General features: G+C 33.4%; 1 protein-coding gene across 2 annotated transcripts in view; it reads right to left on the bottom strand.

The window, feature by feature from the left end:
- Nucleotides 1-6,533: 6,533 nt before the first annotated feature.
- Wdr36 (WD repeat domain 36) overlaps nucleotides 6,534-27,790 on the bottom strand; it is a 36,676-nt gene continuing 15,419 nt past the window's right edge. The window contains exons 13-23 of one of the 2 annotated variants that reach the window (XM_047556750.1): nucleotides 25,160-25,274; nucleotides 24,786-24,951; nucleotides 24,476-24,584; nucleotides 22,248-22,327; nucleotides 17,153-17,260; nucleotides 15,645-15,742; nucleotides 15,096-15,241; nucleotides 13,654-13,773; nucleotides 12,080-12,161; nucleotides 10,472-10,659; nucleotides 6,534-9,297 (exon numbers count right to left, since the gene is read on the bottom strand). In XM_047556750.1, coding sequence (XP_047412706.1) covers nucleotides 9,148-9,297; nucleotides 10,472-10,659; nucleotides 12,080-12,161; nucleotides 13,654-13,773; nucleotides 15,096-15,241; nucleotides 15,645-15,742; nucleotides 17,153-17,260; nucleotides 22,248-22,327; nucleotides 24,476-24,584; nucleotides 24,786-24,951; nucleotides 25,160-25,274 — 1,362 coding nt within the window. In that variant the 3' untranslated portion in view covers nucleotides 6,534-9,147. The remainder of the gene's footprint in view (nucleotides 9,298-10,471; nucleotides 10,660-12,079; nucleotides 12,162-13,653; nucleotides 13,774-15,095; nucleotides 15,242-15,644; nucleotides 15,743-17,152; nucleotides 17,261-22,247; nucleotides 22,328-24,475; nucleotides 24,585-24,785; nucleotides 24,952-25,159; nucleotides 25,275-27,790) is intronic. The other variant, XM_047556751.1, reaches the window with a different exon arrangement.

Raw genomic sequence — 27,790 nt, 5'->3', positions numbered from 1 at the left:
TGTCCCAGTGAGTGTGTCAAGTGATGGCCTGGAGTTTTAGGAAAGGTCCAGTGACTCAGGTAGCTTCTAAAAACTACCTTCCAGGAGGAAATGAAATCTGGCCAGCTACATATGTCTATATAATACAGGATGTGTGCATGGAGGAATGGTTAGACACATGTAAGTTTTATTTGAAAAACAAAATAGTAAAGAATAAAGTAAAAAAAAAAAAAATATATATATATATATATATATAAATAGGACTAAAATCTCTACATAGCAACACCCAGAATCAATAGTTCACATTTGATCCTATTTTGTTTAATTTAAAATAAAAATGCATGGAAATATGCAGATAAAGTTAGTCTTCTCTCTACCCAGTGCAGGACCATCCCCCCCCACATGAAGTGGTAACAGTAGCTTGCTGCGGCCACTCTGCCTCGTCCCCTGCCGTTCCTTCCTGTCTCTGCTCCACCTCACATCTCACACCCTTTGCCTGGAGTGCAGGGTAGTTGTCCTCTTCTGGGTGCAGCCTCCTCCAGCTCTGTGGAGGCAGACATGTCCTCCCCCTTGGCTTGCCTCCTGGAGTGAAGGATCAGGGACCTGGTCTCATGGGTGCTGGGATCGCCAACATTTGCCATACCCCACACAGGATTACAGAGTGAGCAGCGAGGAAAGGAATGGGAGGGATCAAAAGAAGCACAATGTCCCTTGAACTCTATTCTTGCCTGTTGTGACCCCCCTGGTGGGCTTCACCTCACTTCCTGGTCACCACAGTCACAGAGATACCAGTTCTTCTCTGGCCCCTGCTTCCATCTTCCCAACCAGTGTGCCAAGAGCTAAGAACCATAGCCAGGCCCTCAGTGCCATGAGCCACGTCTGACATGTGGCAGGGCTGACATCTAGCCTCTGCTTCCCCAGATCTGGTCATCTAACACCAACCAGAGAATGGAGAAGTGGTCTTTTCCAAGGAAAAAAAAAGATAAGTTTTATTTTCCTCCTTAATTGTCATCTCTTCACAGGCATTGCTCTTCTACATAGGGAAAGCTTTGTTAAAACAATAACGGCAGCACAGCAGCATGAAAGCACCTTGCCACCTTTTTTTCCTCCCCATACAGGTGTAGGTGTATATTTTAAGGCTATTTGAGAACTTCTGCACACACCAGGTCACACTTTGAAACAAAGGGGAACACTCCTAGCATTTACTCTTTCTGCAGAGTCTGAAGATTTAAAAGCACTCCTAAAAGAGCGAGGCAAAAGGCTGAGCAAAAATGTAATAGCCGTGTGAGTTACATAGGGACCGGGTCTTTATGTTTTGTTTTCTAAAATATTTCAGTACATACCACAGCACGCAAGACACAGCAAGTACTAAGTATTTGACAAAAAAACAGAATAAATCAATGATAGCAGGTAGGCAGGTGGGCAGGGCGCGACATTGTGTGCTGGATGGAGAGCTGTCGGGCAGGTGAACCGTGTGTTATACTCCTTGGAGACTCAATTCATGCAGGAAGGTGCGTCCAGACTTCCACATCTTACTTGCTTGCTATTAACTCACTAACTGGGCTTGCATAATAGTTACTCTTTGTCAGGGAAATAAGCCACAGTTATGGGATAGTGGCCATACTTGGAAATTTCGGATGAGATAAAAGGACTAAAATAAATGAGCTAAAAAGAATGGAATTTAGTCAGAGGCTAATATATTTTGAGGCTCCTTGAGAATTTCTGAAAAAACATGATAGCAAAACCTGCATTAAAATATCCATTGTTGGCCACAGTTAGCAAATAAATGATATTGCTAAAAACTATGTGCTAGGGGTTGTGGCTCAGTGATAGAGTGCTTGCCTGGAACATGTGAAGTACTGGGTTTGATCCTCTGCACCACATGAAAATAAATAAAATAAAGGTATTGTGTCCATCTACAACTAAAAAATAATAAGAAAACTATGTGCTAGAATTTTGCCATTTTTTTTAGTGAACGTTAAATCATTGTTTTCTACAGGCCTGTGGTGTTAAGAAATAACTTAAAAATAGAGGTGAAAACTAAGTATGGAATATTTTCCATACCCTTTTGGAGATATTTAGTAGATTCAGTTGAAATTGGAAATCAAAATAATTAAAATTGGAATTCAGCATACAGTGCACAGATACTAAAATCATCTCTATAGAATTCTTTATATAACTACATTTCATCATTAAGTACCCACACCACTGGATTTTTTTGGAAAACAAAATTACCAGTTAAAACTGTCACTAGACAGGGGTCTGAAGAGATCCCTCCAAGGAGGGAGACCTCAACTGGACCTTGGGGGTTCTTTACTTACATCTTAACATGAATTTTCTCATAAGAATTTCAGAACACAAGACACAAGCAAGGCATAAGCTAAGATATATTAAAGAATAGAAAAAGGTATACACCCCCAAAATCAGGGTGTCTACCCCTCACCTCTCAGTGAAGATGAGTGACGCACCCTAAGTTGAACTGACTATATGTAGGATTTTCCTGCAAATAACATAGGTTCCCAGGCAAACTTTTTTGAAAATCAAGTCTCATGTCAATCATTTGATGTCTGGGGTGCAGAATGTTTCTTCCTAACCAAAAATCAGTTCTGGATACATTCAGTAGGATATTGAATCTGGTGATATTTAAATTGATTATGCTTTTTCTCTAATCAATCTGGTACAAGTATGTGCTGGAGGTTTTGTTCATCTGGTTAAAGAAAAAACATTCTCAGATCTGGGTCTTCATCTAATAAGGGTCTCTTTTTCTAAGAGCCCACCCATTCAAAGTTCTCTCACATTTTGGTTTTTTGGCTATTTGGTGAAGTTACATCTAAATTCCCTACTATGGCTATTTCTTTCTTAAAGAAATCCAATTTGTCTCCTTTCCAAGTTGCAAGGGTAGAGGAAAAACCTTCTATGCCTCCAGATCCCTTCATTCTCTTTACACTCAAGGCCATAGTCCATGTGGCTTCTGCCCTGGAATCTGTCAGTTTTGGGTTAGGATGGTGCCACCAGGCTCTGCTATGGGGCCACTGCCCACCCTTCCACAGTGAATCCACAGCAGGCCTGTTGGTACTCTTCTGCCTGCTCCCTCAAGGATCAGGTAGAAATTTCCAGAATGTCCCACCCCCAAATGCCAGCTCTGGGAAAATGTATGAGCTTTCATTGGCCTCCTTGCTTAAGTATGTCACCATGCAATCATCCCTTGATTACAGCTACAGGACAAGAGCCTTTTCCCCAACATGAGCCTTCCTCAGAGGCAGGACCAAGCCCCACACCTTTGCTCTGGGATTGCACTTTAATGTAACCAGTGATCTTTCAAATTAGTCCTCCTTCCCTTTTAACCCATTTAGTTCAAGGGCAGGCAGGCCTACAGGTTTTTTCAACACTTTCCTTGCTTTCCATCTTTCAGTTTTCTTCCCAGAACAAAATGGGCCACAAGTGAGGATTTCGTACTTTATAGCCTTCTTTTACCCTTCTCCACTTCTCAAGAGTTAAGTTACAAATCACCAAACCTTGTTAAAACACATATTGCTGGACCCCATCCACAAGGTTATTTTAACAGAACTGAAGTTGGGCCTGAGAATTTGCATTTCTGACAAGTTCCAAGGTGATGCTTATGTTACAGATTGGAGAACCACACTTTGAGAACCACTGACCTATTCCATGACCTCCTGATATCACTGTCCCTTTCAGTATCATACAGGAGCCTTAATGGGGGAAGGGCTGCAAGGCATATAGCTCATGTTCTATCATTCTTTTGAAAATGATCTGAGCTTGGGACACTCAGGATCTCAAACAATTACAGTAGAAAACAAGACAGTCTGCAGGGCATAAACAAGGTTAAAGACCAAAAATGTAGAATGATACTTTAAAGACTGGTGTACAGCTCCTTTCTTTTCCTTCCCAACCATGTCACCTTTTCTGAGAACTTGAGGCAACTGTCTTCTTGGAAGGAGACTAGCGCTTTTGTTTTGTTTTTAGGGTTGTAAGGTAAAATACTATGCCAATATTGATCTTCAAACATCCGAAATGGAATTTTTCAGTAAGGTAATATCTTCCTATCCGTTGGAAGTGTAACCCCCGCTTGAGCATAATAGGACTATGAGTGCTGAATATAGGAAATGGGAGGAAAAAAGCCTTCCCTCTTTTGTTTTAATTATCCCTGGAGAATGGTGTAAAGGAATGGGGGTCGGGGAGAGGGGGAGAGAGAAGAGAGAGAAGAGAAAGGGAGAGGAGATACCGGAAGAGAAGTCTGTGGAGGGAGGAAGAAGGGAGGAGGAAAGGAAAAGGAAAAAGAAAAGGGATCCATCTCCCTTCTCTGTCCTGTAGAGGGAGAGGGAAGCGAGATACTGAGTACCTGGGAGGGAGGAATCTTAATCCTCAGCACCCAATCAAGGTCTCTAGGAAGCGGTTGTGTATCAGTGAGTTGAAATGAAAGGAATGAAGTAGTATGCAAAGAAAAGCAGAAGAAAGAATATTTGTCTTCCAGTGTTTCAGTCCTGGTCACAAAAAGTTCCTGAAAATGAAATGACTAAATCTTTGTGAAGGTGTCTTTAAATTCTTAAAATAAATTTTCCTTTCTGCTGAAGTTTTCTGTAATTTACAATCAAGAGTCCTAGATAACATGATAGAAAATATAATTTTCAAAAACCTAACAATGGTTTTCCAGTCACATTAGTAAAAATTTCTCAATGCCCTGAATCTCTTGTGTACTGATTTGACGATGCTAATTTAGTTCCTTAAAACAAAAATGTATTTTGAATATTCTAAATTTTTCTACTCTCAGTGCATTTATTTAAAGAATATATACAACTTGTAAGTACACATTTTTTAAAATGCTTCCCCAAATCCTTGTATAAAACTTTTTCCAAGAAGTGTATTTTGGACACAGATGTAGTCTTTCCCAATTTTGCCTGCCTTTCCTCTTCATCTAGTCACAGAACCGGTTTCCGTGGGTAATTTTCTACCTTCTCAACCCATGTGGTTCTGTGTGGTTGTCTCCACTTCTTTTTCAGTTCCACATGTGACCAAGCCCAGCTAATCAATGAATGCACTGAATCCCTTTGACCACAGTGATAAGTTCAGAGTTTAAGTAGGCACATTGAGATTGTTTAAGGACTTGTTTAAAGCGAATCCTTTTCTAGTTAGTTTTAGAGGAATACGTAAATTCAGAACTGCTGGGAGCTATATTGTCTCAAGTTTTGATCACTGATATATTCCCAGTACTAATAAGAAATTCTGGGACATAGTAGATTCTCAATAAATAAATCAATAAATGAGATCTTCACTGAGCAGTTAGCCAATGAGAGCAAAAAGGGGGAAATGGAGAAAATGATTTCCAAGGAACCTGTGAATCTGGCAGGTGGTGAAGTCAATTTTACTGCTGGATTTTACTAACACTATTATGTATGAGTTGTGCTTCTGTCACTTGTAAGCAAGCAATTAATAAAAAAGGCATAAACCTATGTATAAATTACACAATATATTGGAAAGGTCAGATAAATCTTGTGATCTGTAAGGACAACATAATATCAATAGTATCTTGAGAAAAGACAGAAAACTCAATATTAAGTAAACAGAAGAAATTAAAGAGAAAAAATCATGCTGTAATGAAGACTCTAGGCAGGGCTTTTCCCCCTTTAAGGAGATAAATTATAAAAAAAAAAAATCAAGGATAGATAATTCTAAGAAATGGAAAAATGAACAGTTATATCTTACTTAGAAATAGTCTATCCCAGGAATTAAACATGATTCAACATGGGAAATATATGATTAAAATTCATTAAATTACACCAATTAAAGATCTTGGTCCTTCAATACAAGCTGAAAAATCACTTGACAAAATTCTACATATACCTGTAGTTTAATTTTCAGAGTAGCAACTCAGAAATAAACTAGAATTTAACAAGGGATGTCAACCAGAAACTTAGAGCACATATCATCCTTCATGAACAAATATTACAAGCATTTCCACTGAAGTCAGTAACAAGACAAAAACGTCTGCTAAGTATTGTTAGTATTTGACATTTGTGCCAGATCCAGCTAAAGCAATCCAATTATTAAAAAAACTGTATGATGTATGAACAATTGTTAAGAAATAAAATCATAGAATGGGATTCCCTTTGATTTTCTAGGTAAAGAATACACTAACTTCTAAGAGTTTGGCAATGTCATACTAGATAGCCAAATAAAAATCAAAATGCTTTTACAATAGCAATTATCATCTACAAAATACACTAGAAAAAGAGATTTCACTATAACAAAAATAAAATCCCCAGAAATAAATTTGTCAAAAAAAATTTATGATTATATTTAAAAAATCTTTGAAACCAAGAAAAGCTTGCTTACTAGCAGTTTGATTTAATGAAGACAAACACTGTGCTTAAGGAAAAATATTCTGTATTGTGGTTTTCTACAAATCAATACTATTATTTAGTACAATCCAAATCATAACTTTAAGAAAATATGCTCACCAGTAGCCAAGGAATTTTTGAAAAATATTAGGGCTCTACCCCAAGTCTTAAACCATACCAAAACTATTATCAAAGTAATGTATTATTTATTAAAACTATAAAATAACTCAGTAAGAGATTTTAGTACATTTAATGAAGCAGAATTTCAAATCAGAGACAACAGAATTAATTTTCAATAATTTTATTTTGAATACATTTGAATTAAGGCATATCTATACCTTACTTTGGTCACACAAACCAATACAGGTAAGTATCTAGACATTAACAACTCACACAGGTGCACACTGCAGAAGAAAATACACATAACTGCAAAATGAACAAATATAAAAAAACATTAATATCTTAGAACACAGTATTTGCTTTGTGTCTTAGAATAAGACAAAATCTATCAATTTGGCTATATAAAAACATGAAACCTTTATAAGAAAAGGAAATCCTAAGAAAGGTCAAAGACAATCAGTCAGCTGGGAAAGACCACTGGCAACAGATATAGATTAATATGTACATTTTATAAAAACTTAACCAAATCCATGAGATAAAAAGACAGATCATTCAATTAAAAAAAATGAGCAGAAAAGATAACACAAAAATATGGTCTAAAATATGAAAAGAAAGATGCTAATCCTTACCAGTGAGAAATTTCTGAATTAAAAGTTTTTGCATTCATTAGGTTAATAAAATTATAAGGATTTAAGAGTTCCATGACAAGAGGAAATAGCTGCTCATTCTTAGCTGAGGGGAACTGTAAACAAGATAGTCATTTTGGAAACCAACTGGATGGAAGTATCTCTTTAAATTAAAAATGCTTATCCTTTGGCCCAGCAATTCAAATTCTAAGCAATTATTACTACAGAGAAATTCTTATATTCACATAAAGACTCATAAAATGATGTTCACTTCAACTCTGTTTAGAATTAGGAAGGAGGATTACCTAAGTGTCCATTTTAGCCTGAACAGATTGTGGGACATGATGCAAAATAAAGATATTAGTTAAATGAGAATGTACTAAAATAAAAAAAAAACAAACAAGTTTTAAAAGCAAGTTGCAGAATGATATAATGATCTTCATGTAAAAAAACAAAAGTAAGACATTTATTTCCTGTGGTGACATGTGGAGATTGAAGAGTTGTCAAAAAAGATGTGCATGATATTTTTAAAAGTAAAAGTCATTTATTATGTCTAATTTAAAATTTAAAGATAAAGCAATATACACAGACTGAGTTTTTTTTTTTTAAATACACACCAAATTATACTTTGTATTTCTCTTCCCCTCCTTTCTTTGATGGCAAATGCATAGGAAAGATTCTAGAAGGTTATCTGCCAAAGTAATGTGGGTATCTCCAATAAAAATAACACATTCAACTCAGTACTCTCATTTGAAAATATAAAAAAATTCAGTTCATGATGTATAAAACAGGATTTCTGTTGATCGTTATTACCATTTGTTTTAGCTATTTACATTCTTTACAAGTTATATGATTGTATATTGGATTTCTGCCATGTCTAGAATAATCATATTTAGGACAGAGGGAATCATATTCAGGACAGTTTTTAAAGATAACTTAAATTGCCACTAATATTTCAGTTAGTGGCTTTAATAAACTGATATGCATATGAAAAGATAACCAAAACTTAACACAAACCAATCAGCTTACTTCCCTAGTATACTAATTCTACATTATTAAATAAAAACACTTTAACATTAAATTCCTTCTTAGACAACTTCTTTTAAGGACTACTTTTTGCAGGGAGATTAGTCTATAAAACTCTCTAATATTTAACAAGAATGTTACTGGTGTCTAAATCTAACCAGCTGCATTTCAGGAATGATCTACTTGAGTATATAAATTAAAAGTAATTTTTTAGAACACTATGCTTTTAAGAGTTGCTTATTTTTAACTCATGTATGGCTCAAGTACTAAAACATAAAAAGGAAAAAGATAATGAGGAAGGAGAAAACTGCCAGATCTTCCAGGATTTGCAATAGTTGAGAGAGAAAAGTAGTCAGTTCCCCAATAAAGCAAGTCATCCATGAAGAAGGAAAATCTCTGAAGGACAGACAACCTTCGATAGAAATTGGAATTTCCCTTTCCTATTCTGGGTATCCATCCAGTCTTTTCCTACAGCAATTTGCTTTGGGCAAGTGCCCATGATATTTCTGATCCAAGAATAAGTTCCTTCATGATGCGACAATGGAGAAAGCACTAGGCCTGTGTGAGAAACTCAGATTCATCACTTAGATCCCGGCAGACCTCACCCTCATTCTTCTTTAACCACATAAAGAAGGCTGTACTAGAAGATGTCTGATATGCCTTCAGCAATAAGAGCCAATGATTCAGGTTTCATAAAAATCCAAGGAAGGAAACATTCCTTTTTTCTTCACAAGGGCATTTTTATAACTATATTATAGATCCCTTATAATTGACATCTTTGTTTTATTTCACATTAAACATGTAATACCTGTTATATGAAATGTTCAAAAAGCATAAGCTGCTAATGACTATTCAAAAAGTCATACAAGTATCCAAGATTTTTAAGGTTTTCAAAACAAAAGTAGGGGAAATTTTATTTCAAGAAAGTATTTAGCATTTAAAGCAGGGAATTATTTACTTTTCATCTAGTGCTGTACTTTTTTCACACTGAACCCATTTAATAAATGTCTTTGCTTTCTTTAATCACTTAAGGTTATTTTTTATAACAAAGCACTTTTGATATAATTTAAAACACACATGCTTTGATTGAAGAGTGATTGTAAATTAATCCAGCTTTCTTCCACTTGTGATGACAACTTTGTCATTTCTTCTAGGAGTACTGGTTCTGAAGGAAGTATTTTAAGGTGTAACTGAAAAGAAAAATGATAGATATTTTATTTAAGAAAATTAAAGTTTTACCTGTTTTCGATTCATTTTTTTCTTTTTTCCTGCCAAGGAGTCCGAGAAGATACTACTGAAAAAAATTTTTTTTCCCTTAAATGCTGGTTTATTATTCTCTCTTTCCCTCTACATCATCAAACTTTTTCCTAAATCGTGACCTCTTTGATGGTACTGTCACTCCCTTAGCAGAACCGAGTGATCACCATTCTTCATCAAACAAAAGTCCTGAACCAAAGTCCTATTTCTAACACTAACTGTAACTAAACTTGGTCAATGTGGAAAAAGACATTTTTTGACCCTGTATGCTACTGTCTAAATACCTAGATTTTTAATAATTTTAAAATAATTAGATCAAGTGAAGATTTGTTTTAGATAATTCATGAGACAGATGAAGAATAGTGTATTACTGAAAATGAGAATCATCTATCTTTCAATGCACTATAACATTAAAAAAGATCTTCAAAACACAAGTTCTCTATTATGTTAATCATAAAAGCAACTTTTGTGTCAGATCATTTGAAACTCCTTCAACTGTGATAGCAGTAGAAAAAACAAACATAAACCTGACTTTATCTTTTTGATCAAGAAAAACATTACTTACAAAATGTTAATGGTTCAATACTGTAGATCAAATGATGATAGGAAAATTAAAAGGTACAGTCAAAATTGTAACAAAAAAATAAAAATTACCATGCTGTGTGGTCCAACTATTTTAATGTAGCAGTTTCTAGACACATGTGGCTATTTAAACTTTAACTTAAAAGTCTAAGATGGGCACAGTGGCACATGCCTGCAATGCCAGTGGCTCGGGAAACTAAGGCAGGAGGATCGTGAGTTCAAAGCCAGCCTCAGCAAAACTGAGGAGCTAAAGCAATAAAATATAAAATGGGGCTGGGGATGTGGCACAGTGGTTGAGCACCCCTGAGTTCAATCTCTGGTACTCCCATCCCCATTGTAAAAAATAAGTCTATGAAATTAATAATTCAGTTTCTTAGTCACATTTTATATACTAAACAACTACAGAAGGCAAATGGCTATCAGATAGGACAGTGTGAATATACAGCATTCCCAGCTTTGCAGAAAGTTCTACTAGATAATACTGCTAAGGAGGAAGGTAGGTGGAAAATATTAGATTAGACCTACCTTTAGAAACAATGCAAGGTATGCCTGGGCTAACTCAAAATCACGCTTTCTGTCCAACATCATCTCAATCATTTTCAAGAAACTCTGCATGACTTCTATAGATCCACCACAGTCAGGAGACAAATTCCGTAGCTCTGTTTCAATTCCTGATGGGCCCATTTCTTTCAGAAGATTGAGGGGGGCTTCATCTGCATCAAGTTTTAAAAGGAATCCAATTATTACCTATAATCGCTTAAGAAGTTACAGTTTTTCTTTCACACTCCACACAAGATAAATTTAAATGGCACCAGAAATTTTGAGTGTTAATTTTTCATGTTAAGCAGTAGAATAAACCTCCAATAAATAAAAAATCAGTAAAAATAACAAAATCAATACAATAAAAAGTATTGAGCCAGGTGTTGTGGTGCATGCCTGTAATCCCAATGCCTCAGGAGGCTGAGGCAGGAGGATCTCAAGTTCAAAGCCAGCCTCAGCAGTTTAGCAAGGTGCTTAGCAACTCAGCAAGACCCTGTCTCTAAAAAAAAAAAAAAAAAAAAAAAAAATCCAAAAAAAGTATTGAAAGAACTAAATTGTTTGCATTTACAGTAATTTAAACTTTTTCTCCCCCTGCTCTTAAAGGAAATCTAATGCTTCATGACACACATTTCAAGGTACTCACAAATTAATTAGAGCAAAGTCTAACACAAAGTCTAACACAAAGACTGTCAAGGTACATAACAAACTATTAATAGCAATTATCACTTGGAATAAGATAGAGAATATTTTTTTCTTTCTCCATTTTTACTGCTATAAAATTATATAAGTACGTGATAACTAAGAAATAGTAACAATACAAAAATATATAAGAAGGGAAAGGCTCTAGGCCTTATTCTGATCCATTCAAAACCTCCTTCTTCCTACAACAAACCATCTTACATGAGATTAGATATTGCAATGGCAATGGTTTAGCTTTTTTTTTTTTTTTGCGGTGCTGGGGATCGAACCCAGGGACTTGCACTTTACCGACTGAGCTATCTCCCCAGCCCTGCTTTTAATTTTGAAAGAGAACACCATCAATGACAAAAGGCTATAATAATATTATTTTATGTCACTCAGTATATTTTGAATAATAGTGGGTTTTCTTCTTTGTTCCCCAATAACACAAGTCACTCAAGGGCATTCTTTGACTTTTGCACATGTGGACTTCAAGTGATACTGGCATAAAAACAAAAGCATTCAGGTCATAAACCAACAGGATATGTCAAAATTTTCAGGTAAGTAATTAAGATTTTTAAAATTGCTTACAGTTATAGTTTCATTAGTATTAGCTACAGACTCTCACCTTCAAATTTTAAATATATTAGCACATTTAACAAATACATTATAAAAATTCTGTAGGATAATTTGGAAACATGAAATTACTTAAGACAAGTCTTTGTTGTATTGAAAATTGTATTCCAAATTATATAAAATTAGTTCAGATTAGAACTAAAATTTCAAACCTTTTAGTTTTTACTGTCTTCTTTTAGGTACTTTTTTAAAGGAAATTTAATATTTCCCTCAATTTTCTGTCACATAAAGTAAAATAAGCTGCAGATACTTGTTAAAATATTTTATAGTTTAACTTACACTTATTATTTATCAGTCCTTCTTCAAGTTTCAAGCAGAAATCTGATTTTTGAGCCAAAATTCCAAGATTTACCACTTTAGACTTAAACAAAAACAAGTACACATTATTCAAAGAACATAGGTATCACCAAAAATTATAATTTAAAATTAAAAACTATCAATAATTTACTCTACATTTGTAAAACTGGATCTTGATAAAGAATGATACAAAATATATACAAACATATATATGTTATATCTTAATTTTAAAAAATTTGGGTTCTAACTAGTTATACATGACAATAGAGTGCACTTTGATACATCATATATAGATGCAACATAATTTCTCATTCTTCTGGTTGTATATGATGTAGAATCCCACTGGTCATATAGTTATATATGTATACAGAGTAATAATGTCAGATTCATTCTACTAAACTTCCTACCCCTACAACCCCTCCCCTCCATTCACTCCCCTCTACCCAATTTAAAGCATCTAAAGTAACTCCATTCTTTCCTAGTCACCTCCCCGCTACCCCACCCCTTAATGTGAATTAGCATCTACATATCAGAGAAAACAAGTGGCCTTTGGTTTTTTGGGATTGGCTTATTTCGCTTAGCATGATATTCTTCAGCTCTATCCATGTACCAGCAAATGCCATAATTTCATTTTTCTAAAGCTGAGTCATATTCCATCATATATATATATATATATATGATATATATATATCACATTTTTTATCCATTCATCTGTTGAGGGGCACCTACATTGGTTCCATAGTTTTGTTATGGGTGAAGCTATATTGGCAATGACCAAACAGACTCCATTTTACCCTGAGAATCCATGTCATGTAGGAAATGCTTCTCCCATGGGAACACCCTGCCTCTGTATCCATCAACAGTTGCTTAGCATAGTATGTTTGGCAACACAAAATGGCAATTCTTATACAATGTAAGATTGTTCTCCCTCTGTGTTCATTTTTCTTGGGCAGTGTAACCTAACATTTGTTTAAATGTTAGTGACCATTCTCTGATTGTCGTAGCAACAGCCACTTATGATTAATGTATTGACACGCTTTACTTATGGTATAAAATGTGTCCTCTAACCTGGGGGAGGGGGGAGCGGTCAAAGGGTGCAGACTTGCAGCCTGCCCCTCAGTCCTGCCAGCTGGTGAATCTGGACCGCCAGCTGGTGAATACAGATGGTTCCGTCTCCTGCTTTAAGATCGACTTGGTGATTTATTTTGATTTATTTTGATTTTGCCGTAACAGTTTAGCTATTGTGAGTTGAGCTGCTATAAACACTAATGTGGCTGCATCACTGTAAAATGCTGATTTTAAGTCCTCTGGGTATAAACTGAGGAGTGTGATAGCTGGGTCAAACTGTGGTTCCATTCCAAGTTTTCTGAGGAATCTCCATACTGATATCCATAATGGTTGCACTAATTTGCATTCCAATCAGCAATGTATGAGTGTACCTTTTCCCCCACACCCTCACCAACATTTATTGTTGCTTGTATTCTTGATAACTGCCTTTCTTATTGGCGTAAGATGAACTCTCCCATATACTTATAATGTTCCAATCTGGTATTTACCTGCTGGGGATCATTATTTTGTTCAGATGTAGCATATCTGGGTACAAGGCCAGGGACTGTTGGAATAAAAAATGGTGCTGATTTGGGTACTTTGGGTGGTTCCTTTGGTTTATTCTTTTTCTGATTAAGAGAAAATGAGAAAGAAACTAGTAAGTGGTTATCCTGACAACAGATTCTAATAGTTAATTCCAAATCAGTTTAAAAACAAATATCAAAAAGTAAAAAAGGAATAAACTTTTTCAGAATAAGATGCTAAAATCCCAGTTGACCAATACCTCAGCTATTCTTTTTATTTGTTCTTTTTAGATACATATGACAGTAGATGTATTTTAACACTGCATACATACATGGAGTACAACTTCCCATTTTTGTGGTTGCACATGATATGGAGTTACACTGGTCAAGTAATCACAGCTATTCTTAATGTGGGCTTTTCTGATACTAAATTATAGATACCTCTACCAGTTTCTTGATACCAAATTATTAGAATAATTACTACTTCTCGTTATAAGTATCTGAATCAGTGTTCCTGAACATTTATCACATCTTTAGTACACAAACTTTAGTGATGGTATATAAGCGTGTACACATACATAACTCAATCACAAAACAATGCTCTTACCAGCAGAAGATAACTTGGAATTTTCTACTCTAGTCTATTCTTTTCAGTTGCTTTTGCTACTCATAAATGGGGGCCAAAAAATAGTCTTCACTAACATATACCACAGATAACCATTTTTCATGTAAATTTTTAAATTCCTCAAAGACATAAGGCCTCAGTTTGCTTTAATTGCTATAGTCTCAGTACATTATCTAGCACCCATGTCATATTAATTTATGTTCCTGACCCTCACACAAGAGCTCTAAAAATCTTTTTATAGTTAATAAAGTAGGCTATAGGATGACAGATGCTTATCTAAAAAGCTTAATAAAAAATTAGTGAAATTTTCTTGGCCCCCAGACACCTATCAGTAGATACAGAAATTACAGTAGCAATTTTTTTGTTTGTTCTTATTTTAGAAGCTTAAAAAGTAATTTATTAGTCTGAATTTAAAGAAAAAAATTCAACTTCCAAAGGCTCTGTAGTTACAGATTATACTTAGGTCATATCCAAACAGTTAAAAAGTATATCAAAGTTGATTACTTTGGGATAATCAGACTAGATAAAATGGCATACAATTAAGTGGCATTGCCTTTGCTGTTAGACATTAACTGCTTTTCCTTTTTTTTTTTTTTTTTTTTTTGTGGTACTGGGGATCGAACTCAGGGCCTTGTGCTTGCAAGGCAAGCACTCTACCAGCTGAGCTATCTCCCCAGCCCTAACTGCTTTTCCTAATGTCCTCAATGTAGAGGAAGTTATTTCTGCAAACAAGTAAGCAAAAAAACCCCCTGCCTGTGGAATGTGTGCTTGAAGCTCAATATTAAGTGTACTATAATATTACCTTAATAACATCCAGATTAAGAAGGTTTTTCCACCGTGATTCAGGGAGAAGTGAGAGAGTCACCAACTGCTCATTCAACTGTTCTGGTGAATCATACTCTATCATTTCATCACTTGGTTCTACATTTTCTTCTGGTATGTCTATATCTTAAAAAAACGTATTTTTTTTTTCAGGTAAAACAAATTAATATGAAATGAAATTTTTATCATATAAACCAATTTAATTCATTACCAATCCTTTTGTATTGTGTTCATTTAATATAGCCTTATAACCTTTTCTATTTATTCCTTTGTTTATCCCCTTTCCTTATTTTCTCATATTAACTGCAACTTCATCATAAGAACTAAAACACTTTTAATTGGCATATTATTTGGTATTGTATACATATCACATGTATTATATTTTTGCATAAATTTTAGTTATTTAAAATATTTCATATCACAGTTTAAAAATTTTTGATTAAATGCATTACACTTTGCCTTCTGTAGCAATAACTTTTAAACTAGATTTAAAATAATTCCAAAATCATTTTTGCTGTTTTGTTATTACCTTGGGTTTGACAAGTACCAGGAAGCATTACTACTGAAGGAACATAATCTGTAGGAAGTGGCCGTAATGAGACAACTGAATACAGGGAAATATTAGACCTGACAAATCAAAACAGAAATAGTATTTTAAAAGTTATGTGTTTCTTCACAGAAATGTCAATATCTAGTAATAAACTTTACAATCTTGAGTTTGACCAGACTACAATCACCACTAATTAAGAAAAGACCTTAAAGATTAAAAATGCATTTAAGTCAGAGATGCCATCACAAAAAATACTGTATAAAAAATTAACAGAATCTCTATTTTTAAAGTAGTAAAAAACACATTTAAGAGAGATCAGAAGTAGAAAACACTTTTCTACTATAAGGTAAAATAACCTCCATAATATTATTTTAATAAATATCAACCTTCAATTAAGGAAATTATAACAAAAAGAAGACTCTGAGAGTGACTCAGAGACTGAATATGCTGATCAAATTCTTGGTGCTGCTGAAAATTCATGGGTTTCCCTTTTCTAGAATGGTGCACTTAAGTGGTCATGTTTCTGCTACTTGAACTGGCATGTTAGCCATGGATTTGTAACCAAGACATTGAGATCTATCCCAAAGTGGGGACATAGTCTTCTCCTCACATATTATGAATCTCAAAAATTGAGATTCTCAGGTCCTGAATTAACATTAATATCAGTCCTATATAAAGAAGTTCCATTCTCCTACAGCAGGTACCACAGCTACTATTATCCTCTTATTTTAATAGCTGAAGACTCACTGATTCCAGGAGATAATTCATTTGCTTATTAAGGTGGCCAAAATCTATTTCTAATACATATCGAATTTACATTTTTATCTTAAAAATGTAATAATAGTGTATAACTAGAATTAGAAAAGATATCAATTTTTCCTCTTCCCCAATAATAAGAGTTAAAAGAATCAGATGTATGAACTCAGGAAAAAGATAAACCCTTTTTCTAGACCCAGGTGATCTACCATTTATTTTGAGCAATCACAGCCTAAGATTCAATCATAGAATTTGAAGATCATCATAAATAATCATTACATGGTTAGGAGAGTCTTCTAACTAGGATCAATGTTAGAAAGCATTTTGCCTTATTTTATAAAGTAGGTAATGTTCAGTAGTGATTAGATAAGGTCATACAGCAATAGTGAGGTACTAGGAAGAAGGTGAGGGCTTGGGTGGGAACCTCACTTTCTAACCTTTTAAATCCATTTACCTTTCCTGCAAATAAAAGTCAAATATGGTAACAGGCAAAAATCAATCATATAATTTATGCACTTGAGGAAAGCTATTAAAATTATCAAGCAGATATTGAATCAATCATAAAATTTATAGTGAGTTATCTGTGTACTGTGTGACATTTCCATGTATTAAAAAAAAAATCGCAACTAAATGGTAATTTAACAACCATGATTCTGAAAATATCACTATTATCCTTTTTCTTTTCCTACTCCTAAAACAGAACTGTACAAAAAAAAAAAAAAAAAACTCACCATAAATAAATTCCAAGGTGGTCCACGTGGGAAGTGGCTAGAAAGTCTCCAGTAGGGGACATAGTAACATTGAGAGGAGCTGAGTCCAACAAAAAGCAGTCTATGAGGCTACAAAAAGAATTAAGAACACTGAAGTACTTAAGCTTTACCTAGGATATAATACACAAAATTTTTTTTTGCTCAAAGAATATGGGATAAGAGATTCAGAAAAAAATAAAATTTAATTAGCTACTATCAGAAAGTTATCACACAAACAGTTCTGTCAACTAAGTTACTATGTGAAAATATTCTCTTTTAATGAGAAAGACTTAAAACACTAATTAAACTAATTAACTATAGGAATAATACAGGATGGAATACCATATTTTGTTATATTGACTTGAGGGCAATTTTAAAGATATTACACATTGAAAATAAATCTATTATCAGTACTCTCCTGTATTTTTGTTAGTCTAGTGAACAAAAAAAGGTTAAGGCAACAAATTGGCTGTAAATAACAAGAGAATGATGACAGAAAAACTTTTGATCAATTCTACATGTTTTCCAAATAGGTAACAATGTTATACATGAAAAAATATGCACCTTCAGTCTTTAGAGTATAAACATAAAGCAGCTTATAGAAACTAGTCCTGCAGCTTTCTGGGGGGTGGGGTTTGGGACTACTGGGCATTGAAATCAGGGGCACCCAACCACTGAGTCACATTCCCAGTCCTATTTTATATTTTATTTAGAGAAAGGGTCTCACTGAGTAGCTTAGCTCCCCACCTTTGCTGAGGCTGGCTTTGAACTCCCAATCCTCCTGCCTCAGCCTCTAGAGTCCCTGAGATTGCAGGGGTGTGCCACTGCATTAAAGTGCTAAAGGGTTTTAAAAGTTGAAAAGGAAATGGGAGTGACCACACCCAGGTTGGAGACTCAGAAGAGGCTTCAGCGAGAACACAATGTTTGAGCTAACCCTTACAAATGCACATGAAGTAAAAGCATACTGATGGCAGAAAAAACATTTCCCGGCTGAGGGAAATACAGAAGGCAAGAAAAAATATAATTGGGTATAGCTGGGTGAAAGCATACAGAATCTTGAACACCAAACGTCTGAATTTATTTTTAACTTACAGACGATAGGAAGTCAATAACATTTTGAGCACACAATGGTACAATTTTCACTTTCATAAGAATATTTGTCATCAGAACACAGAATAGGAAGAATAGTGAAATTATGGTAGTAGTTATTTAACAAAAAAAGATTGCAATAGAAGCAAAGAGAAAGACCTACACTCATATCCCAAACTGCTGGGAAGGCTCCTTAGGCTGGTTATGAGCAGGAATACCTTTAGGAAGAGTATACTGGTTTTAAACACAGCTATCTTAAAACCACTTTATTTATTAAAGACAATACATTAGCCATGGCAAGATAAAATCAAATGACTAAAGTTCAGAATCTATATTAAATAATACAAATTATTTTAAGAACAATATAACAGCAGTTAACTTTGCTTTGATTTTTTGGTTAGTGTTCTGGGCTAGGAAATATCCTCAGCATTTGACTGTACTGACTAATCCTTGAAACACCATAAGGCAGGTACAGATAAAAAAAACTGAGGCCCAGTAAGTTTTTAAAACTTGCTCAGGATAAAATAAAGTAATTAAGTCAGGATTTGCAACCAGTCCACATTCTTAACCACATTAATTCTAGTAAAGCCACTACAGAAAATTAGGGTACATCAAACAATGGGATAACATAACATACATACACACAAGAAAGGTATGCCTACACTGGTGATTCATGAAACACACTATGAAAGGTTCAAATGTAAATAAAGGCTCCCAGTGACTCACATATGACCGTTGTCATTTCTCAGGTATGAGGAAAAGGGGAGTAATAACCTGTCTGATTTCTGCTCCAGCCCACTCTGAATGGCTTTTCTTGGGAATCAGGAAAGGTGGGGAAAGGAAGCATTTGCTAAACACTTATTACAAGCCAGAGACTGTTATTTATGTTAATTCTTTTTATCCAAACAACCCAAAGCAGAAGATATAATCTCAATGTATATAAATACAAATTAAACTTAAAATATAGCAATTTCAGATCTTGTAATTTTTCCTTAAACTTGAGCATTATTGTTCAGCAAGTTTAAGTATGTGAGGGGTGAAACTTCCTAACATGTTTAGAATCTATCTGAAAAGAATTAATACTTGAGCAAACATATTTTACTTTGATACTATAATATTTTAGGGGGGAAATTTCATTGTGAAACTTCATTTTTGGAGCTGTAGTGTGCAGGTAGACTGGTCTTTCATTATGTAAAATTCCCAATGGAGAGGCAGTTTCCATATACGCAGCATATTTTTACACTGTCACTTCAGTTCATAAAGCCTAGGTATGCAGGCTTTATCCAAGAGTTGAAACTGCCATATGGTCTGCTGATTATCTCACAAAATGAAAAGTTGCAGGTATAAATTTTTTCCAAAAGAACATTAAAAACATTCCTATTCTGAGGAATCAGATTTTCAAGATTAGAGTCCTATACATAAGGTAACATTAAATAAGTTATTTTGGTTATTATTACAGATAGTGTCTATACATTCTATCTCTAAAGTAATGGAACAGTCTTCCACAGGAATCCTTAAGGAGAAGAACAGAGAGATGATTTTGCCTTTGGGAGAACAAAACCATGTTTTATTCCAATTCTCATGTTAACAGTCTTCAGAGAGTAAGGATGGGTGAGGAGTGAGCAGAACAAATGCAAAATTTTAATATAATTGTTTAATTTTATGTATGTATCTCCCTTCAAAGTGTTAAACCTGAAATTCCAACAACCAGAAGTAAAAAGTGGTGGTGGTGGTAGGTGAATGACAATGTAATTTCAGAGGTAAAAAATTTCAAATTTTCTTTCTGAGAATTTTTAAAAACAAAAACCATTTTCAATCCTTAAAATAATTTATTGTAAACAGTTCAATAACTGTGCAATTTGTTTTAGATCACAATTCCAGATATGTGCACTTGTATATTATTACCTCTAAAAGTTTACTTGACAGTTTCACTAGCTAGACTGTTTCTCTTTTAAGTTTAAATAACAAATATAACCATTCTGTAATACTTAGCATGTTATACAAAAGATGAAATTGCTTATTAAAGAACTAGGAAGGACCAAAGTGGGGGAATAAAAGGAACTCAATAGTTACCTGGGGTTTTATGATAAAATATTAATTCTTGCTTTTTTATTCTTTATCTTCCACAGCAAGAAAATCAATTTGTCCTTAGAACATGAAACCACTGAACAAAGTTGGTAACATAACTGTTGGTTAAATTAATTCTCTTTTGCTTTTTTGCTCTGCCACTTATAAGCTAAGTTACTGCTGACCAATCATTTAATTTCTCTCTGAACCTTCATTTCCCCACTTGTACAGAAGAACTAATAATAGTATAATGGTAATAGTACCCATGTTTATTAGGATATGAGAAAATAAAAGCATTTAATATGCATAGTAGCACATGACAAACTTCAGTTTAGTTGCAGTTAAGGAGCATTAATTGTTTGATACTGCTTGCCAACATGTTTCATTTGCTCCACTTCAAATTTTAACCAAAGAACTACTTAGTATTCTTTAGTAAAAATGTATATGTATTCAACCACAGTAGATTTTATTATTACATTTTATTTTAACAATCCTATGTGGCTTATTTCCTGCTCTTGTGCTGTACCCAGTTGTATTCATGCCTCTGTATTAATCTAAAATGGTTTGTGTTCACCTAAAAATAAGAGTTGTAAACCTATTAGACTTAAATCTTTTTGACTTCTTTCTATAATAAGAAAATCAGCAAAAAGGTTAATGCTGAGTCAAAGTTTTGTAGCTTTCAAAGCTACTCTCAGATCCTAATTCTTTCATTCCAAAGATAAACTTGCCACTTAAAAAAATATTTTGCCAATTTAGTATTACTGAACATTAACCTATTTCTCCCACCTAATATGACCCAACATTATTAAAAATGAAAATAGAAAGCACATTGTCAACTCTATTATCTATACAACTTTCTATCTTTAATTCAAATCATATAGTGTTCATTTTAGAAAATAGTAAAAGACTAAGAAGCAACACACTACCAATCATTAGTATCTTAAAAAATAAAGGTTTTTAGAGTTAGGTGTGATGGCCCAGGCCTGTTATTCCAGTAACTTGGGAGGCTAAGCCAGGAGGATGTCAAGTTTAAAAACAGCCTCAGCAACTTAGTGACACCCTACCTCAAAATAAAAAATCAAAAGGGTTGGGAATGGTAGAGTGCTTGCCTAGCTTGTGTAAGGACCTGGATTAAATCCCCAGGACCAAAAAAAAAAAAAAAAAAAAAAAAAGTTTAAATTTAGGAAATACCTATTTTTGCTGAAGCAGGAATCAGATTATGCTTTACTCTATTTTAAGTAAAAGAGGTACACATCTGAGGACAAAAGTTCCTAGTCACTAGAGTTGGACCCACTAGTGATACTTTAGCAATGTTTATTCTAAATTTTGTGTATATGCTGAATAGATAGGTATGCTTCACGCCTACAAAAAACTTGAAGGGAAGTGAGAACATCAGGGTTTTTCCTTTCTAAAGGTCAAACTGCTTTCACATATGAAGTTATCTAATTCCTGAGAAAGTGCTGGATTAGTTGCAAGTTTCACTCCATGAAACAGATTTCTGACACTGTTATGCTTAGAGAAAATATAAAATAAAAAGGAAAGTCAGGGATTTGACCTTTTAATTAAATTTAATATGAACTGAAAAAAAAATAGTTCATAGTCCCAAAGTCTGAGCTCTTTTTTGGGGTATTAAGAAGGACAAAAGTGCTTTCTTAAGATTTATACAACTTATTTCTATATCTCTAATTTGCAGGAGAACGTTTTAAGAGAGATGTGCAATTGTTTCAATCATTTTTCATAATGCTTCTACTTCCTGCTGTTTAGAGATTCAAAATATCCTGAGGATAAAATATAGTTGTGCTAGAAAAATACCTAAATACATTCATGTTAAAAAACCCACACAATCCTTTAACTACAGGTTAAAGTCATATGTTAAGACAATGACCAAGAAATCATGTGAAGAATTTAAAAGCAAACTCACCAACCAGATGGAAGGTCCCAAGTCCTAATAGAGCAATCCATTGCAGCACTTATTAACCAACGACCATCAGGACTGAAAGCCTTGAAATAAAACAAACAAAAATAATATTTTATACACATAAAAAATACATATATATTTGTATGTATGCATGGGTATATGCATATATATTTAACTCCTTAAAGAATATAAAACATGAAAAAGATTCAAGTTTCACAAAAAAAAAATTTGAGTAAAATTCAGACAGCCTTAATTTATTTTAAACAAAATGTTTTTTAAAATATTTTTTTAGTTGTCAATGGACCTTTGTTTTATTTATTTTTATGTGGTGCTGAGAATCAAACCCAGTGCCTCACACATGCTAGGCAAGTGCTCTGTCACTGAGTCAAAACCCAAACCCCTGCCTTACTTTATATAAAAGAAAATATTACTTCCTATATAAGCCAATGTGGAATTTAAAAGGATTAAGTTTTCAAATTAACTACAAAAAGTTTAAAAGATTAAGAGCAAAAGCCTGATTTTAATACCACAATCTCCTACTTCTTTATAGAGAATTAACAAACTGACTATAAATCATTTACAATATTAAAAATGTTACTGGGGAGAATATTCAATTAGAAAATTTTTCTAGTCTAATTTCAATCACAAAGTATTTCTGGAAGCAACAAAAACTCTTATTTCCTTGAAAAGTCTATATATTAGTCTGGCTGTCTAAGACTCTATATCACCACAAGTTTAAAGACAAAGAATGAAAATTCTCTTAAAACATTAAAATTATTAAAGTTCTACTTTTATCTGCAGTTTTATTAAAAACTCACCTTTTCTCCCTTAATTACGCTTTATTTCCAAAATATAATTCAAAACTACAACTAGTTTTTCAAAATAAATTTAAATGGACCATTTATGCCTCTTTAAAGAAGTTATCTTTTCTAGCTATAAAAATGAATATATAATAGTCCTTCTTGCCTGCAGCACATAAGTTCTGAGAGATTTAGATCAAATGTGAAAGACCCCAAAGGAAAAAATTTTAACGTTTACACTGGCAGTACATAATTCATTCAGGAGTCTAAACTCACCAAAGGGATTTAATCATCCATATTAGCACATGATACTGAAATAAGCTGAATGCTAATTTTGTTCATCAGGTTGCAGCAATATCATGGAGACTCAAACTTCAGGGTATAGACAGTTCAATTTATAGAAAGAGTGCAGATAGTACATGGTAGTAAAAAATAACTCTCAGAAGGTCATATTATAAATGCTCACAGATTTATATGAACAGGAATAACTTATTACTGAACAGGAGAAATTCTAGACACACAAGTGGAAAAGTAAAATTTGAGAAGGAAAGAAATAGGAAGAGCAAGCTGACACTGACAGATGTTTTTAAAAATGCAATTTCATCATAATTACCCCACTTCCACCCTTGTTTTCTACAGATGTTGTCAAAACAAATTCAGTTAATGGGTAATTTTGTCAACATCCTAGGTGCAGAACATAATTTCTTTTACTATTAAAGAAAGGGGTAAGCATTGTAAATTCTGATTTTTGGTGTTAGACCATAAGTAAATGAAGCTTATGGGTGTGTCGCTCAGTAGTTAGGGTTTTACTTTTATTTTTTCTCTTTCCAAGTAAATGACTCCATCTGCAACTGATTCCAAATAGCATATACTTAATTTATCCTCAATGAAAAATTTATTTTAAGGTTTATTTTTTAATTGAAACATGCTTTTAAAAGTAGTTTAGTTCTTACCATATCAAATATCCCACTAACAAAACATAATGGCAAACTTAACCACATTTTTATTAATTGAACTCTTCATATGAACTCTAGAAATTACACTAAACTACACTAAAACTGATACTCTAGGCTATTATTAACTTACTGTATACAAAGTAAAACAGAAATGAGTTCTCTCAGTCTACTTTTATATTAAGTCAAAAATGATATACTTATGTACCAATGGAGCATTCATTTTTGAAAATAAAATTATGCCTTATGTAGAGTTAAAAAGGATAAACTCTGATAACATCAATTTTCTGAAAAATAATTTTATTCCAATTTTTCCTTTAAAATCTCCTTGACAATTAACCTGCAAATTATCTACTTATAAAATCTCTTCATGTGATGAGTTTAAAGTTATTTAAAGGTAACAGATTTAATTATGTGAACATTTTTAACCTGAACGGAAGAGGAAAAAAAATAAATAAACAGCTAAGGTTGGTTTTACCATGTCATTTATTTGGCCTTGGTGTCCAGAAAACTCTCTCACAATCTTCCTAGTTTCTATGTCCAGAACACTAATGGAGAAGTCATCCAAGGCAAGTCCCAGAATGCCACTAGCAAGATAAATGCACCAGTTTTAACAAATGAACAAAATCCTGGAATCTGGAATGAAATATACCCTTGAGGAAATTAAACCATCCGCTGTTTTTTATTAAAACAGTCTGATTTTCCCCATATGCTAAATCATATACTTAGGAACTTTTACCAAAAAATATCAAAAAGAAGGTCCATTATCATTAAAAGAAAAAGTTTACCTGTCCCTATGTAGCAGCATCATATTTGGAGATGAATCAAGGCTCATAGAATGGATTAAACTTTTGTTTTTAAAGTTCCAGAATTTGAGCAATCCTTCACTACCAGCTGTAATTATCAACTGATTTAATCCATCCACTGCAACACCTCTAATAGATCCCTTATGAGCTTTTAAGTAGACAAGGAAAAAAGAAATCAGAATTGGCAGTGTCTATTGGAACAATACAAGTGATTCTTTTCACATATCTAGATTTCCACTACTTATATGCTTGAAAAATCTTGAAATTAATCTGCCGAATGAAGCTGGGATAACTCATTGAAAACTTACTTAAAAGAAAAAAAAAAAAAAAAGAAAAAGAAAAAGAAAATTCATTACCTTGATCCTTGCCAAAACTTCCCCGATGAATACCAGACTGCATATTATATACATCTACAGTTCCTGATGAGAGACCAATTATGGCAAAGTTTCCACAAGAAGTTATATCCACTGCCTTTAGAGGGGAAATATTAAAAGCAAATGACAAAACAAAACAAAAATTTATTGAACTTCATGGCTTCCAAAGTCTAATCTACCAATTATCTCATTAAAAAAAGCATAAGTGAATCGACTTATTACTTTTCTTAGATGTAATTATATGGGGGTATATAAGAAATATGTGTTTACTGTTTCCATTCTTAAATAAGTATAAAGAAATTAAGACAATATGCTAGTTAACTCTATTGATAAATACATTTAGAAAGTAAGGAAAACTGTTTTTTGGGACAGTTTTTAATTTTTAATTAATTTACCACAGTGCTGAAGTTAAAGCATTCCACTGCCTACATCCTCCTTATTATACCTTACTTTTCTAATTGTTTCCACAGCAGACAGAAAACTGAAAACATTATTTAGAATGCCCAATGAAAAAGCTCAAGATATTTTAGTTATGACATATTAGGAAATATATAACTGCATAGAACACATTGATTTACAAGAAGTTTCCATAAAACAAATGTATTTTAGGATTTAAAGTATCAATATTTTACCAATAAAATGTCTTTTTAAACAAATGTTGAAAATTCAAGATTGGCTATGTGTTAGGTCTTGGCCAAAGAAATCACTGACTACCTATATGTGTTAGTCAGGTGTCACCTACCTAAGAGATAATTCAAAAAAAAAAAGAGCTGAATTTAAATCTAAAGAAACAGATGACTTCTAACACTGAAATAGAAAATATTTAATAACAAAGATTTATTTAACTGTGTAAAACACATAAAGGTGATATATACCACTGTGCAAGTGAAGAAATATTTCTACAGCATTACATAAGAATGTTTCATGTACATAAATTTTTCTAAACAATTAAAGCTTACTCCTTAAATTAAAATAAAGTTCCCTTTATCTACTCCACTGATCTTTGGGTGAAGGAGCAAGGACAGGAAAAATGAGGAACTGTGGAATGAAAGTGACCAAATTATGCTATGTACATATATGAATGTTTCACAGTGAATTCCACATTTATGTTCATCTATATAGCACCAATTAAAAAGAAAACAATAAACATAAGGAAGATTGGTAAAGTAGAAGAAGGGGAGTAAGAAGGGATGGGAGGAAGAGAGGGATAGAAGTTGTACTGGGGACTGGAGTAAATTATACTCCATGCATGTATGATCGTGTCAATACACACCCCACTATTAAATATAATTATAATGCACTAATAAAAACAAATAAAAACAAAAACAAAAACATACATTCAAAAAACAAAGTATTTTAGACAGAAAAACTGTGAAGGTTAGCTTTGAGTAATAAATTATTAACTTTAATGCATGAATTCTATTTATTACTGATTTCTGGCTTTGTTGCAGGTAGCTGAGGTTGTCAGACAAATGACTCAGCACTGGTTAAGCATCATTGTAGATATGTATACTAAGTGCTCAGTGAATGATCACTGTAGGTTGTATGTTAAGATCACTGGTCCTAGAATGAGTTGTCTTAAGTTCAAAATCCCTGCTGTGTCACTTCTAGCTTTATTGACCTTAGGCATGTTACTCATTACATTAAGGTTCAGTCTTATCATCTATAAAAAGAGGCTAACAATTGACCATAACAGGATCATACAAGGATAATGTGAATACATGCTAGGCAGAGAGCCTAAAATAAAGTAAATGTTAGCTGTAATTATCCTTACTACCACTACTACAAATACTACTATGTTGGTAAGTTTCCTAAAGAAGCTTAAGAAAGAATTTCTATGGTTTAGAAAATTACATGAAAGCTTAAGACTAACTTTTCATACTAGGGAGAGAAGAATATATGTACTTATAAAGTAATGTGTACATAACTGAGTCAAATGTTGAGTTAAACTTTCCATCAGCATTTTCAAAAGCAGAAGTATTCATTAAGAAATCATTAGAACTGATAAATTCAGCAAGATTGCAAGATACAAGAATAAGCAAAAGTCAATTATATCTTGATACACTAGCAATGAAAAACCTAAAATAAACTTAAAAGAATTTCACTTCACATTGAGAATAAATCAGGAAAAACAATCACAGAAAGGGGATATACATTGACAAGTATAATATCTTATTGACTGAAATTGTTCAGAAAATGGAAATGGCAACATTCAAATTGATCTATTGAATAAAAACAATTCTAGTTGTCTTTTTTTACAGAAATTGACAGTCTAATTTTAATTCATGGGACCAAAATACCCACAATAATCTTGAAAAAGAAAAGAACAAACTTGGAGGAGTAACAAAACCTGATTTCAAAATTAGAAAGTTAACATAATCAAGACAGGCAAAGCACTGGTATAAAAACAGACATATACATATGACCCATGACCACATGAAAAGATGCAATACTATAATCCTCAGAAGAATACAAATCAAAATCACACAGAAATGGGGTGGTGGATGGGCAATGGGAGAATGGGGGAACTTTAGAATTTGTAGAAGGAAATGAGGGGGGGGTATGAAAAATGGTGGAATGAGACGGACATCATTATCCTATGTTCATGTATGA

The sequence above is a fragment of the Sciurus carolinensis genome, chromosome 6 (assembly GCF_902686445.1).
Source record: "Sciurus carolinensis chromosome 6, mSciCar1.2, whole genome shotgun sequence".
Classification (NCBI taxonomy): Eukaryota; Metazoa; Chordata; class Mammalia; order Rodentia; family Sciuridae; genus Sciurus; species Sciurus carolinensis.
This window is presented reverse-complemented; position numbering and strand designations above follow the sequence as displayed.